Here is a 15,046-nt window from a genome sequence, read left to right on the forward strand (position 1 = left end):
AATAAATAGCACTATGTGGTCCTGTCACAAAGCAGAGGAGTTTTACGATCCTGCTGTTAGCAGATTTTGTCCTGGATGGAGAAGCAGCCTCCAGCAGGTGGCCAGCCTCCTCCTCCTCCTTGGCTTCATCCTGGGGGACTGGACAGGAGATGGCTGGGGGCTGTCTTGGGAGCGCTGGCTCTGCGGGGGGCTTGCCTGGCCCCCCGAGCCAGTTCTGTAGAGGCTCTCCGTGCAGGGCTCTGCAGGAGGCTGAGCCGCCCCCAGGGGCTGCTCTGGTCATGTCGGGTGACCTTTAGGTTGCGGGGCCTGGCTGACCCCTGGGCGTCCTTCACTCTTGCAGGACCTGGGCATGGAGTCGACCTCGCTGGATGACGTTCTGTACCGCTACGCCAGCTTCCGGAACCTGGTGGACCCCATCACACACGACCTCATCATCAGCCTGGCCCGCTACATCCACTGCCCCAAGCCGGTAGGGCAGCTGTGATCTGGGCCAGCTGGGGCTGGGTGGGAGGCAGGCACCTTCCTGGGCAAAACGGCCCAGCGCGCGGGATGGGGGACAGGTCAGTGCTGCCCAGGCTCCTTGGGCAGTCCCGTGCCCACCGTGCCCCAGGCCCAGCGTCTGTGGCTGCATGTTGGCACCCTCAGGATTGGTCTTATTTGGCTCACGGGGTGTATTAAATCTAGATCCATTGTCAACATGTAAAAATCAGTCTTTCACACAATCCCCATTTGAGCGGCCCTTGAGAAATGGAAAGTTCCTCTTTTCTGTAGGCTTGGAGCTGAGTAGCCAGCCCTTTTGAGTTGTGTAGGTTGTTCAGAGGGGGCAGGGTGGGGGAGACAGGACATAGCTCAGATCCAGCCTGTCTCTGCCCACCGGCCGAGGGCATGGGTGCAGGATAGGGGGCCCTAGAGATGGGCTCTGACTTCTTTGCACTAAGGTGCTGTCCACGGGTAGCCGTGGCCCAGCAAGCTGCTGTTTGCCCCATCCCCACTCCTCCCCAGGTCTTCCTCTCGAGGCTGAGTGTCATCTTCCAGCCCCTGCTTTACCCCTGTCCACTTCCTGCCCGACCCTCCGGCGGCTGCCAGCCCTTCCTTTTGGCTCCCGGCCCAGGCTGGGCAGGAGGGGAGGGCCAGGATGGGGCAGCACCACACTTGGGCTTTTCTCTCTGTCTTGGTTTCTTCTCTCCCATCCCTCAATTTCCGTCAGCTTTCAAAAGATGTGCTCCCTTGTAGCGGGAAGGAAGGGTCTGGAGGCCGGAGCAGGATCTAGGCTCAAAGCAAGAGGTGGTTTCCGAGCTCACCCCACCCTGGCCCCCCAGGGGCTGGGACCTTGCCCTGCGCGGCGCTGCTGTCTGGGGCTTGGACTAGGCCTTCCCTCTGGCTTCGGGCTCTCTGGTGCCAAGACTCCAAGGTGTGGGGACTGGCCGTGGGCTGGGACCCTGGGGTGAGGGGGGCCAGGTGGAGGGAGGCGGCAGAAGCAGGGATGCTGGGTGACAGTAGTGAGGGTGGGTGACTGGGAGCCCCAAGGCCTGGGGAGGAAGAACTGATGCAGGAGCCTCAGGGGACCGATGGGAGCGTCTCATTCAGGTCACACCTGGCTGCAGGGGGAGCTGAGGCCTGACCACTGGAGGCCTGGCAGGTGCCAGACCCCTGCCCTTTCTAGAGCAGGGACTTAGTTGCCTACGGGTGTGAGGGGTGACAGATTCAGGGCGCTCAAAGCAGCTAGTAGGAGAGGAGTATTTTTATGTTCGTCTTAAGCTGAGAAAGACAAAGTTCAGGTGGGGAAGTGACATGCCCAGGTAAGGACAGGTGTGGTTTGGGCCAGGTGCTGGGCAGTGCAGGCTGATGCCCAGGGGTAGACCGCTGGCTCGTCAGTGCTCCATGGGCTCACAGGGAGCAGCCCCAGCGCCTGCCTCCCTCCACGCAGGTGCCCACTGCCCGTGTTGACCCCGGGAGGCGGGCCGGGGCTGAAGCAAGGGGTGGGCAGAGGAGTCCTGTACTGGTCGGGGGGGCTGAGCACTGGTTGTAGGTGGTTTTCCTCAGGCTACTGTATGAAATTACCACCGACTGGGTGGCTTGTAAACCACAGGCTCTTACCGCTCATAGTTCTGGAGGCCGCAGGTCCAGATCAGGGTGTTAGCCCAGTCGGGTTCCCATGAGGGCCCCCTTCCTGGCGTGTAGACAGCCAGCCGCCTTCTCCTTGTGGCCTCACGTGGCAGAAAGAAAGGGAACTAGCACCCTGGCCCCTTCTTATAACCCTCACGACCTCGTCTGATCCTCAGCGCCCCCAAAGGCCCCCCTTAGACACCCTCACACGGGTGGGGTGGGGAGGTGCAAACACTCGGTCGGTGCAGGGGTGCCGCTCGCTCAGATCGCTGAGCAGGCTGAACTTTGTCTTCCCGACTCTGAGGCGGGCACAGCCCCACCCTCTCCTCTAGGGCCAATCTGGGAGGTCAGGGAGGTGATTTACAGGCAGCATGGGTGTGTGTCTGGCATGGCTAAGCGTCCCACGCACAGAAGCCGAGGTGTAACCAGGCTGTTGGCACCAGCCACGTGCCAGGCAGGGTGCTCAGACCTAGCAGGTCAGTTGTGGGACACGGAGGCAAGGAAGACATGGCCTGAGGCCGCGGCCCCTGTGGGCTCGGGGTCTTGGAAGTCAGCAGGCTGGCGTCCGGCCCAGATTTCCAGAGGCAGCCAGCAGGGGCTCCGCCCTGCTGGAGGCCCAGGGCCCAGCCAGCGTCCTCCCATCCCAAGGCCATGAGGCAGGAGAGGCCCTTGGGAAGGACTCTCCCAGCTGTGGCTGAGGCCAGAGCGGGAGGTCCAGCTACATGGTCCCCAGGCCGGTGATGGGGCAGCCCCTGAGCGCACTCCTGCTGTGTGAGCCGGCTCAGGGCCGGCCGTGACCTGCTGCTCTGCCCTCTTTGATCTGAGGATTTCACATCAGGGCACGTGTGAGCCAAGAGGTGGTAGACAGGCACCCGCTGTTGGGAGGGTCCTCCCCTCTCTGTTAGATGGGACGAAGGTCATAGCCTTCCTGTCGTCTCCTGGAGGTACCCCTTCCCCCTGCTGGGAATGAGTCCTGCCTATTTTCCCAACCTACCAGAAGCTGTTCCCTGCATCCCTGCTGGGTGTGCACCAAGGCCCTAGAAGGGGGGCGGGTGCCGTGCCTGCCTGAGGAGGGGGAACAGGCAAAACCCCATCCCGCCCAGGACTGTGTACTGATGAATCCTGGACCTATGTCTGCAGCTCAAAAGCCACCCTGTTTCCGCCAGGATTTCCCTAAGTCACTACCCTGACCCCCAGAGCTCGCCCCCCCAGCCCACATCAGCACAGGTCATCTAGAGGGAAGTTTATTATTTTGATTTTTTTTGTCTTTTTGTCTTTTCTAGGGCCATACCCACGGCATATGGAGGTTCCCAGTTTAAGGGTCGAATCGGAGCTGTAGCCCGCCGGCCTACACCACAGCCACAGCAACACGGGATCCGAGCCGCATCTGCGACCTGCACCACAGCTCATGGCAACGCCAGATCCTTAACCCACTGAGCCATGCCGGGAACCCCCATTGTGAATTTTTAAGAGGGTTTAATAAGGAAATATTTCCGGGGTGGTGGGCAGGGTAAAGGGAACAGACTGGGGCTGCTGAGACACCCAAAGACTCGCAGCAGGATGTTGTCACCGTGGGAGAAGCCGGGGGTAGAAGCTGCATTGCTGGAGCCCTCAGGAGAACGCCTCCCTCGGAACCGCGTTATACTCTCTACTGCTGCAAAAAAAAAGCACCCCAGAACCACAGATGTTCGTCCTTGTACTGCCTCCATAGGTCAGGAGATCAGGAGCGGCGTGGGCAGTTGTGGTTTGGGGCTCTGACAGTGGCCGCGCGTACCTGAAGGCTGGACCGGGCTTTGCAGGACGGGCTTCCAGGACGACGCAGCTCATGGTTGTTGGCAGGAGGCCCCAGCTCTGCGCCCCAGGACCCGGCCACAGGACTGCTTGAGCTTCCCCACCTCGGGGCAGCTGGCTTATCCCAGCGGGGGTGACCCTAGAGAACAAGGGAGAAGTCACAGTGTTCTCTATGAGCCAGGCTCAGACATCCTGTATTGTCACAACTGCTGTCATCTGTTGATGGCCCAAGCAGCCCTGAGCAGTGTGGAGGGAGGTACCCAGGGCCCAGCGTCCATGGGGCTATCGTGGAGGGAATGCGAAGAGTTAATCCTGGCCTTTTCTCTCCTGCCCCGTAGCTGGCACAGCTGGAAGCTGGAGGCGCAGGTTGCAGGTTCGGGTGCTGTTAGAGCTCAGCCTTCACAGCGGGGAGAACTGGGAGTGGATGGAGAGGGCTCAGCAGAAAACCCACATGCCTCGGTGCAGAGCAGTGGAGGCTGTGCTTGCTTGAGTCCTGGGGGGTGAACGGCAGGGGTCCGTCGGAGGGACACACCCGCCCCAGGGGCCTGCAGGTCGGCTGTGAGCACGGCTCCCGATGGGTCAGCGAGTCCCTCAGGCAGGGTCTCCAGGGCCTCCGGCCAGGGGCACTGGGCAGGTGCCGAGTCACCCCGACTCACCCCACCCCCCTTCCTTTCCCACGGTTGGAAGGAAGAGCTGCTGGGAGCAGATTCCATAACTGCCTTGGAGCGTCCGGTGTGGGTTAAGCCTCTGTTGCAAGTAACAGAAGCCCACGCGGGCGACCTGAGGCCTGGAAGATTTCTCCTTCCCACCCTGTGGGGGCTGTGGGGCCCAGAGGCAGCCGCGCCTGGAAGAGGCACTAGAACCTCGGACAGCAGCACAGACATCCCCCGCACCGTGCCCCCTGCCTCACTTCCCGTCCCCTCATCCCAGCCACGTGGCTCCCGAGTGGATTTGTCAGGGTGTAGCCCCCAAAAGTCGAGATGTGTCTCGTCTCAAGTTGGGATTCCACTGGCCGCTTCTGGCCCAATCAGCTGTGGCTTGGGAGCGGGGTCTGGTGGTGCAGAAGGACTGCGGGCGTTGTGGCTTTCAGAACAAGAGGAGAGGGACCAGCATCCCCCCGGCCTCCTCTCTCCCCTTCCTCCTCCTCCACCCCCGGGCCCGTCCTGCTTCCTCCCATTCCTGCAGCAGGAGCCGTAGGGGAGGCTTCCAAACTGATGGAGGTGGGAACACTTGGGTGGGCTGGCTTGAGGCTTTTCTTGTTGCCCATGAGAGAGGCACCTTGAACTAACCTTCGGGAGATGTTACCAGCCGAGGGCAGGGCGGAGCCCAACCTCAGAGCCCCTGGGAGGTTTGACCCTGATGCCATCGCCTCCGCTTCCTGGTACCTCCGTCCTCGCATTTGTAGCGCTGTGTTAGAGGAGCATCTGTTCCATGGCTGTGAGTTACAGGATTGTGATGAGCTCATGCAGGGGACGAGAATATAACTGGATACATGTTAGCCGTTTAGTCCAGGCAAGCCCTCACAGCTGAGGACCTTCGCCCACGTTTGGTCCCAAGCCTGCTCTGTTAAGCGACCGCATCTTCTGTCCCTGTTTAGTAGAGGAGGAAACGGGTCAATCCCGGGTCTCGCCCTGCGCGCGGCTGCCCCCTGGTGGCAGTGCCGGTGCACTGCGGCGGCTGCTCCGCAGCCTCTTTTCCTGTTTTTCACCTCCGGGAGTGGGGGGGAGGGCAGAGGGAGAGACTGGGACCCACGATTTTGGAATCCCTAGGAAGTGGTGAGGAGGAGCTCATTTCTCAGCTTTGGGAAGCTGGTCACCTGTCCGGGTGGTCCCAGGAGTGATGCTGGGCCCACCACCGCATCCCACCCACTGGTCCTTTTTGTCTTTGAAGTGTGTCCACTTGGAGTTCCTGCTGTGGTGCAGTGGGTTAAGAATCCGATTGCAGCAGGAGGGGTCGCTGCAGGGGCGCAGGTTCAATCCTTGGCCCGGTGCAGTGAGTTAAAGTATCTGGCATTACCACGGCTGTGGTATAGGTCACAGTTGCAGCTCCGATTCAGTTCCTAGCCCAGGAATTTCCATATGCCTTGGGTTCAGCCATTTTAAAAAATGAAAACATTTTAAGAACTGCTGTTGTGGCTCAGCGGAAACGAACCCAACTAGTATTCATGAGGACTTGGGTTTGATCCCTGGCCTTGCCAGTGGGTTAAGGGTCCAGCGTTGCCATGAGCTGTGGTGTAGGTCACAGACGTGGCTGGGACCCTGTGTTTCTGTGCTGTGGCGTAGGCTGGCAGCTGCAGCTCCAATTCCATCCCTAGCCTGGGAACCTCCATATGCTGCACCTGTGGCCCTGAAAAGCAAAACAAAACAAAACAAAACTTTTTTTAATTTAAAAAGATACAACTTGGAAGGGAGGGAGGAAGGAATGAAGATAGATAGTCCATCTGGTGACAGGGGAATCACCTGGGGTAGCTTTAAAACTCTCCCGTGCCCAAGCTGCACATCTGTCGCTGGGGGTGGCCCAGGCCCGGTGTTCACTCTAGGTGATTCTGGCGTGCGAGGGTCTCAAGTGCAGATCTGTGTCTTGGGATGTGCCAACCCTGTCCCTTCTCCCTTTGGCCTCCAAAGTCGGCCTTCGCCAGTACTGTGCCACTGCTCCCTGAGCCCCTGCTGGCCAGCCCCACCTCGATGGAGTCCCAGTGGCCTGCGTGGGCTGCCTGGTCCTTCTCCTTGGTGCCCATGGCTCCGCTTTCTCCTCCATCTGTCCAGTGCGTCCTCCCCTGCCCCTCTGCTGTTTGGCTGTTCCCCCTGCCTTCCCACTCTGCTCATTCCCTGGCCAAGGGGTTTAGTCAGATGCTTGTCAGTGTGTCCAGTCCAGACCTATCCTGAGCCCCAGCCCCATAAATCCAGTCGTCTCTCCCAGCTGGAGGTCCCATAGGCCCCTCAAACTCCACGTGGCCTCATGTGAGCTGGTCACTCCCCCATCCTGTTTATCCTTCACAGATGAGGATCAGCGGCACAGAGAGGTCAAGTGACTTGCCCAAGGTTACACAGGAGGTGACAAAGCAAGAATTTGAATCCATGGAGTTTGGCTTCAAGTCCATGCTCTTAACTACTCAATATAGTATTTCCCACCTTATCCAGAGGGCTGCATTCCAAGACCTCCAGTGGATGCTTTGAAGCTGCAGATAGTAGCAACCCCTGTGAACACAGTGTTTTTCCTGTGCTAACGGGCGGGATACTCTGGACAAAGGGGCGATTTATGTCCTGGCCAGGACGGAGTGGGACATCAGGAGCTTTCATCACACTACTCAGAGAAGCACAGTTTTGAACTTATGAGCTATGTATTTCTGGAATCCTCCGTTCAGTGTTTTCTGACTGAGGTTGACCACAGGTAACTGGAACCTTGCAAAGTAGGACAGGGAGGGGTGGGGGGGCCCTGTGTGCTGCCTCTGCCCTGGCAGAGTGATGATGCCGACGGGGGTGACCAAGCTGGCCTTCACTGAGTACCCGGGCTGTGCCGGGCGTCTTGCTCAGCACGGGCTTGGGTGATGGTTGACCTCAGCACATCGAGCCGCTGTCTGCAAGTGGGTTTGCATTGGAGCCTGGCACTCCTGGCCTCAGCCCTTGGCCCTGAGCCATCTGGGGGGGGGGGGGGCGCACACGGTCTGGGCCACTCAGTTTCCAGGGCCTCGAGGACTCTGTTGAACTGACTTCTCTTGGGACAGTTGCAGTCCCTACAATCTCTGCTGCACCTTTAACCCCGTGTATGTGTTTGCTGGGGCCGCCGGGACACATAGCTCTTAGACAGCAGAAATCTTCTCACAGTTCTGAGGCTGGTGATGAAGGCGTCGGCAGGGTGGGTTTCTCCTGAGGCCTCTCTCCTCGGCTTGCAGACGGCCGCTCTCTCCCTGTGTCCTCACATGTTCCCGCCCACCATCCACGTCCCTGTGCACGTCTGTTGTCAGCCCTTCTCAGGAGGCCACCAGTCACACGGGATTAGGGCCACCCCAGTGACCTCGTCTTTCCTTTCCTTTCCTCTTTGGACGCCCTGTCTCCAAAGGCAGCCTCGTTCTGAGGGATCACTGAGGATTAGGTTTTAGTTTAACAATTTGGAGGGACACAAGTCAGGCCATGACACCCAGGGTCTCAAGCTCAAATGCTGATGGGCCAGGCGGGAGATGAGTGAACTGGGCTGGGAAAAACTTGGCTTTTCATTCTTTGATTTTCCCACTGCTGATGTGGGCAGAAGGTGTTTCACTTTCCTCTTTGCCGTGTGGACATTTGCTCGTGGTTGAATCCTCCACTCCTAGAGCAAGTGCCCAGTGGGTGTTTGTCAAGGGAGCAATCAGGACAGCTCTGGGCGTCCAGGACAGGTAGGGACCGTGGTGAACTCTGGCTAAGGGCTCAACCGTCACATCACCTGGAATCCAGACTTTTACAGAAATCTCTCTTTTAAAAAAAAAAAAAAAAAGTGATAGCAACCATTCACAGAAACTAGAACCATTGTGCAGATCAGTCTGCAACCCCTGCTCCCGGCCCAGGGTGGCCAACTTGGGCCAGCGTAGCCCCGGGGGTGCCGGGCTCGTCCCGCAGAGGTGGGGAGCGGGAGGTGGGGGCCTGGGCCCCTCACCTGCTCCAGCGACTCAGGGACCTGCTGCCTGTGGTTGCCTCTTGCAGGAGGGCGACGCGCTGGGTGCCATGGAGAAGCTGTGCCGGCAGCTGACCTACCACCTCAGCCCCCACTCCCAGTGGAGGCGGCACCGCGGGCTGGTGAAGAGGAAGCCGCAGGCCTGGTGAGTGGCCGGAGGTCACCTGAGGCGGGTCTGCCCTGCCCCCGCCCAGCCTCCTCCCACGGGGCAGCTCAGGCCAGCTGTGTGTGCTGGGTGCATGGGGTCCCCCCTCCTGGCGCAGTGGGGAGGGCAAGCCTGCCTGGAGGAGGCGAGATGAAGGATTTGGGGCTGGGGGCGAGCAGCCGGGGCAGGGGGCATTCCAGGCGGGCCTGAGCCCTGCGAGGTGCCGGCGGCCGGCCCTGGTCTATGGGGTGGGGCTGGGAGTGTGCGCCCCTCGGACAGTTGCGGGTTCCTGGTGGCGCTGAGTGGGGCACTCGGCCAGCCCCCAGCTCTCCTGATGTCTCCCAGGGGCCCCAGCCCCGGCCACGTCCTCGTGCAGCAGTGAGGACCCTCAGGTTGTATCCCCTGTACAGTGGGAGCAGAGGGCACCAGGACACAGAAGCTGTGGGTTAGCAGAGGCGGAGGGAATTTCTCAGGAATCCTGGGGCAGAGACGGTGGGGGAAGCACAGCCCCACCGTGAGAAGGAAGAGCTGTGGCCCCCGCCTCCCGCCCGCCCCTCCCCAGCCCGGAGAGGAAGGGGGATCCCGGGACCCTTCCAGGTAGAGGACAGGCAACCGGGGGGGTTGGAGGGCTCCATCTGGGCTGAGGGCAGGGCCCACATGCGGGGACAGGACAGGACCCACGGAGCCTGGAACGCCAGGAAATAAATGTGTGAGCTGGTCCTTCAGGATGGGGAAGCTGCTGGGACCCAGGGGACTCTTCCCAGCACACAGGCACACTCAGGCCATTCTTCATTCAGAAGCCTCGCTGCCCCCGGGGGGCTTCCTGTCCCGCTGAGTGAAACCCAGAGGCTGCCACACTGGCCTTGCTGCTGCTCGGACACCTGCACTCCACCAGCCTCAGGGCCTTCGCACTTGCATTCCCTCTGCTGACCGCTTCCCCAGCTCTTCCTGTTTTAGGCTCCCGCAGAGGCAACAGGAGGTCCAGGGTGTGATCCCAGGGCTGCTGAGGGTGACAGCCCCTCCCCGCCAGCTCCTTCCCAGGTTGGAGCCTCAGGGCTCCTGGGGGCTCCAGAGCAAGGGTGGGGGAAGGAAGAACGAGGGGTGGAGGGTGGTAGGGAGTGGAAGGGAGTGGACAGCAGCTCCCACCGAGCTCAGGGCCCCTGCACCCACACCACCTGCTATCTGGAGGGCTCTCCCTAAGGCGCCTCTGTCTGGCAGAGGATGGTCCTCTGCCACCCTTGGGGGGCAGCCTGTGGGGGCCACCACTGCTGCCCGCTCACTTGAGCCCTGCTGTCCTGTCTCCCCTTCAGCCTCAAGGCCGTCCTGGCTGGCAGCCCTCAGGACAACACGGTGGACCTGTCAGGCATCCCGCTGACCTCTCGTGACCTGGAGCGGGTCACCAGCTACCTGCAGCGCTGCGGGGAACAGGTGGATAGCGTGGAGCTGGGCTTCACAGGCCTCACGGACGACATGGTCCTGCAGCTGCTGCCGGCGCTCAGCACGCTGCCCCGGCTGACCACGCTGGCGCTCAACGGCAACCGGCTGACGCGGGCCCTGCTGCGTGACCTCACGGATGCCCTCAAGGACCCCAGTAAGTTCCCCAGCGTCACGTGGATCGACCTGGGCAACAACGTGGACATCTTCTCGCTGCCCCAGCCCTTCCTGCTCAGTCTGCGCAAGCGCTGCCCCAAGCAGGGCCACCTGCCCACAATCCTGGAGCTGGGCGAGGGCCCGGGCTGTGGGGATGAAGCCCGGGACGAGACGGTAGGCCAGGAGGACCCTGGAGGGGACCCTGGAGCCCCTACCAGAGCCCAGGAGAGCAGGGAAACTGGAGGTGCAGCCCAGACGTGATGGATGCGGGGGGGCCTCACCAGGGAGTCCTACTGGGTAGGACAGCTGGACAGGCTGAGGGTCCCCTGGGGTCTCTGCCTAGCGTCCGACTGTATTAGCCTGGGCAGCACCACCCCCACAGGAAGCCAGACGGTTGGTAGCATCTCAGAAGGGGTGATAACTCCTTTGGTCCTCTGGGTATCCCCTCCTCACCCCTTGTCTGCCTCCTGGATCCAGGGTCACCCCCCTCCCCTGCACTAGAGGAACCAGCCTTCAGCCTCCAAGCGCTGGAAGTTATCCCCCCCCAGAAAAGTGTTAATTGGAGCCCTATGTGTCACTCAGCATTTTTTTATGTCATATTTGGGGGAGCAGACTCCAGTCAGCCAGCTGGACATGCCCCTGATCAAGGAAGTGACAACTTGTAACTCCTGCATGAAAGCTGGGTGGGGGGGCTCACTGCCAGACCCCCCCCCCCCAACTAGTCCCCATCTGGATTGAAGGCTGTCTTCTTTGCAGAGCCCTGGGCTCCTTGGAACCAATTTACCAGTCTCAGCCTCCGATCCCAGGGGCCTCCCTGGGGTGGGCAGAGCCACCCCCTATCCCCTTCACCGCTTACGGCATGAAGTCTGGGGCAAACTGTCTACCCCTCTGCTCAGATTACCTGATTTGACATGGGCTAGTGTTGGCCAGAGCGAGCCCTGCTTCCTTTTCCTTTTTCCTTCCAATGCATGGCATCCCTCATCATTGCTACATTCCCCAAAACCCAGAACCCCAAAGCCAGGTGCCTCCCAAGACAGCTAGAAGTAGGGGAGGGGGGGCTGGGGGATGACTGGAGATTCCCAAAGGGAGTAAGACAGGGTTTTGCCCTCCCACCCCGGTATCCAAAACCTACCAACCAAAAAATAACCCCTTCTAGGCACAATTAGCAAGTCCAGGAGATGGGGAACCAGAGCCCCTCACGCAAACAGCAGGGCTGGGGAAGCACAGCTGGACAGGCCTCCAGCCTCCTGCCAGGTAGGTCTCTAGGCCAGAAGGCAGGATAAGGGTTGGGGGTGAGCCCCCACACCAGACTGGAACCTTGAGTGCTACTGTCTGGGCAGATGTGGGGCAGCTTCAGGAGCTAGAGAAGTCCATGGGAAGGACAGAAAGCCCAGAGCAACACAAAGTGAACTCCCTTAAAGAGATACCTTAAATGCCTGGGTATTTCTGCCATGTCTCAAGAGGTGAAGGTGGTATGTACCAATACCTGGACTGCTACTACTCATCAGCAGTGATCTAACTTGACCTTTTCTTCAAATACACATTTTTAAAGAACCGACTGCAAAGACCATCCTTTCATTGTGTTTACTGTAACTGCATGGACATTTTGTGACATTTCCAGTTTAAAACACCAAATATAACAAATTTACAGTATTTTAAAATGCAAAAGCTCCTTTTGGTTAAGAGACGATGATGAAAAACTCATGAATCTACTAACACCGAAAGTGCCTGTCCCAGGGAAAGGTTGACAAGTCCATTTCTTGGTTCCCTCAGTGGCAATTCTGTCCCCTCAGCACGAGGTGAGCATCATTTCTACACCAACTGTCAAGGCCCGGTTTTCAGAGTCCAAGTGGATGGATGGCCAGGACTGGTCCTTGGGCCTTCGAATTCTGCCTCTGCTGCAGCACAGCCTGTAAAGAAACTCAGATCCATCAATCTTACTTTATACTCCAAGAAGTCAATCACAGCATAAAAGATATCTTCAGAAAACCATAGGTTCACCACTGTACCATCTGCCGGTAATTCCAGCTTTTTTGGGTTATTTCATCATTTGATATCTTTTTCTTCAAACCAATTTTAACAAAACTAGCTGCTTAGGCATTCTACCATAGGGTGGTGGTTACTGTTCAGATCAAATCTTACCTCTTCTTGGGCTGAGGTCTCTGGGCCACCGCTGGCAGCTTTAAAACTCTGCTCTGCTGATCATTCTTCAGCGCTCAACACCTGGTGGGATGCACACGAGGCACCTGTTGACAGACAGCAGGTGCCAAGGACAGATTGTTCTGTGCTGCCAGCCACCACTACAAATTACAGCCATCCTATCACGAGTCCCTAAAGAACTCGGTTCACTGCGGATGTTTTTTAACCCATTTAGTCACATTAAACATTACAAAGCTAAGGCCATCAATTTTCAGAGCATCTCTGAACACAGAAGCAGACTGCTCAGGGCTCTATGACATAAAAAAGAATTCCTGGGCTCACTGTGCAGTCTGACCCAGACACCATGAACCACATTCTGACAATAAAGGTCAAGGGCTACGCAGTACAAGGTATCAGATCAGCCAGGTGGCACTGCCAATAGGCCCCTGAAACCACCAGCCCCTCCACAGAACAGAGCTTGCTTACCTTCTGAGCAGGCCATGCTCAGCTGTTGGTGATCACATGCTGGCACCTTGGTAATCTGCAGCCTGGGTGAACAAAAAATTCCAGGTCACAGCCCAGACCAACTTACTCCTGGGCACCAGCTACTTGTGAGGGCTCGACTGCAGTCAGCCAGGAGTTATTATCGTCAGTTATCGCTTCTGACGGCACTTCCTATTAGTGATTTCATCAGAGCAGCCAAGTACCTCACCACGCCAAAGCCCTGACTCCCCAAACCACCCTAAAATACAGCCTGCAGGGAGGCATTCTGACACAATTGCTCCTCGATACAGATGCTCCTTAGACATAACCAGTGTCAGACCAGAAGCCTGCAACCGCCTAACGTTGCAGTTACGCAAGGAGGCGGTTCATAATTATGTCACGGCGACGAAGTAGACGTCAAGGTCAGTGCATTTGAGATTAAAACAGCTAGGTTACCTGCCAAGCCCTGCCCCGACTGGCCCTTACCTCGAGGAAGGATGCTGCTCCGGTTCCCAAAGCCCTGAGCGGGCCTGCCACCTGAAATATGGAATAGAACGTGCACTTAGGACGCATTTTGGCAGTTACCATACCTGAAGTCGGTTTCAGCGACTGCGGTCAGATCGGCGTTAAATTCGTCATTTCTCGCTTCTGACGACATTTTATACATAATCATCATGAGAGCCGAGCAAGCTCCCCTCGCAATCCCACTACGAACCCTGTTCCGCGCCCTCGGGTGCAGGCAGCCCGCTTACCCGCTTCTCTCGGGGCTGCTCACTCCCAGCGGCTAGCCTGGGGCAGGGCCCTGACCTGCAGGGACTTCAGGCTCCCGACAAACATGCACATGGTCCTCGGGCCTCCGGCCCAATCCCCCAACACCCGGCCACAGCGCCCGCCCCAATGCTTGTGTGAGCGCAGCCGCCCGCCGCCCTGCAGTTACGCTTCCCGCGAACATCTTTGAGAAGTGAGAAAGGCTCTGTCGCCCGCGCCCCGGCCCCGGCCCCCCCGCGAGCAGGAGCGAGGCACCGAGCGAACTCAACCCCACAGGGAAAAGGCCGCACCCTTCCGGTCCCAGATTCTTAAGGAGTTGGAATATTCCACTCTTTACAGAAGGGTGAGGAGTCCTGGCAAAGGCTCACGGGAACTTCCAGCCTGTTCGACGGTACAGGCGCCGCCGCTCCGCCCCGAACTCCCCCCGTCTGTAGAGCCAATGGTCTCTTCCGAGGCTCGGGAATTCTGGGTCACAGGCTCTGGCGAGCCCCAGAGCGCCTGCGCAGGGCCCGAGCAGTCTCGCCGGGCGGGCTCTGTTCTGATGCTGTGTGGTTTGCGGCGAATAGCGCTTGCAGTTGCGGGTCTGGAAGGTGGAGCTGCAGAGACCAGCGGTGGTTGTTCTGAGCATCACATGCGACTAGGCCCTTGAGACGCTGCAAAGCCCGGGCCTGCAGCCAATGTGCACCCACCTTAGCTGTTCCAGGTTCTGGGGGGCGGTGCTGTCTGGCCTCCCCGAACGAGTCTGCAACCCCGGCATTCCGACCGTCCGTTCTCACTCGCCTTCCTCCGCCCCGGCTCCATCGGGACTCCTTCAGGAGTGCCCCCGTCTCCCTGACCGGGAAGCCTCCCTCCCAGCGTGGGAACAGGCTTGCTACTTAAAACATTCAACCCGTGCCCTCACGTCCTAGGAACACACATTACCCCAAGGGAGGAAACTGGAAAGGCGATAGTGAGACAAAGATTTTTGAGCTGGTCTTAGAAATAAGTATGGGCTTTTAATGGAGGCTTCTTGAGAGAGCCGAACCTAGGAGTCACACACGAGATCATCGGCCTGTGCGAAGGGAGAGCAGGTGGTGTCTAGAAATGCTTGGGCAGAACCATGGAGGGCTGGGGATGCCAGCTAGGGGCCCCCGAGGGCGCTGGAAGCCTCTCAGGCCTTCAGAGACAGGGGTAACGTGTTGTCCTACTGTCTCGGGAAGGTCCCTCTGGCTTGGAGGGGTGGGAACTAAGCCGGAAGCCCGTGGGGAGAGGAGCAATAATCCACAGCCTGAGCTAAGCAAGCCCAGGAACCTGAAGGCTTAGAGACGACCTGGGGGCGGCTTTGAGGGGTATCTGGAGACTGTGAGAGAGGAAGGAGTGGTGGCCGTGCTTGCCCAT

General features: G+C 58.9%; 1 protein-coding gene, 2 long non-coding RNA genes and 3 other non-coding genes across 10 annotated transcripts in view; 1 reads left to right on the forward strand and 5 right to left on the reverse strand.

Moving 5' to 3' along the window:
* The window catches only part of LRRC75A (leucine rich repeat containing 75A), a 73,356-nt gene extending 61,519 nt beyond the window's left edge, over positions 1-11,837 (forward strand). For all 4 annotated transcript variants that reach the window (XM_084986459.1, XM_084986460.1, XM_084986458.1 and 1 more), the window contains 3 exons: positions 341-469; positions 8,574-8,689; positions 10,000-11,837. In XM_084986459.1, the coding sequence (XP_084842585.1) occupies positions 350-469; positions 8,574-8,689; positions 10,000-10,540 (777 nt within the window). In that variant the 5' untranslated portion in view covers positions 341-349 and the 3' untranslated portion in view covers positions 10,541-11,837. The remainder of the gene's footprint in view (positions 1-340; positions 470-8,573; positions 8,690-9,999) is intronic.
* LOC146398425 (uncharacterized) lies at positions 3,337-5,506 on the reverse strand. The gene is made up of 3 exons (XR_014822084.1): positions 5,187-5,506; positions 3,881-4,036; positions 3,337-3,760 (listed from the first exon to the last, which is right to left on the reverse strand). It is a non-coding gene; the product is annotated as an uncharacterized LOC146398425 (long non-coding RNA).
* Positions 11,838-11,849: 12 nt separating the features above from the next.
* Positions 11,850-13,952, reverse strand: LOC146398426 (uncharacterized). Of its 2 annotated transcripts, none has more exons than XR_014822070.1 (5): positions 13,654-13,952; positions 13,388-13,438; positions 12,905-12,966; positions 12,422-12,502; positions 11,850-12,189 (listed from the first exon to the last, which is right to left on the reverse strand). It is a non-coding gene; the product is annotated as an uncharacterized LOC146398426 (long non-coding RNA). The 2 variants fall into 2 exon arrangements; XR_014822069.1 differs by having other exon boundaries at positions 12,422-12,525.
* LOC146398427 (small nucleolar RNA SNORD65) lies at positions 12,259-12,331 on the reverse strand. The gene has a single exon (XR_014822140.1). It is a non-coding gene; the product is annotated as a small nucleolar RNA SNORD65 (small nucleolar RNA).
* Positions 13,046-13,116, reverse strand: LOC146398428 (small nucleolar RNA SNORD49). Its single transcript, XR_014822129.1, has one exon. It is a non-coding gene; the product is annotated as a small nucleolar RNA SNORD49 (small nucleolar RNA).
* On the reverse strand, positions 13,515-13,581 carry LOC146398429 (small nucleolar RNA SNORD49). The gene has a single exon (XR_014822130.1). It is a non-coding gene; the product is annotated as a small nucleolar RNA SNORD49 (small nucleolar RNA).
* Positions 13,953-15,046: the final 1,094 nt, after the last annotated feature.

Source organism: Sus scrofa, chromosome 12 (genome assembly GCF_054392235.1).
Source record: "Sus scrofa isolate SSC_HxYL_T2T_F1_AM1 chromosome 12, Sscrofa_HxYL_maternal_Yorkshire_Landrace_v2.0, whole genome shotgun sequence".
Taxonomy (NCBI): Eukaryota; Metazoa; Chordata; class Mammalia; order Artiodactyla; family Suidae; genus Sus; species Sus scrofa.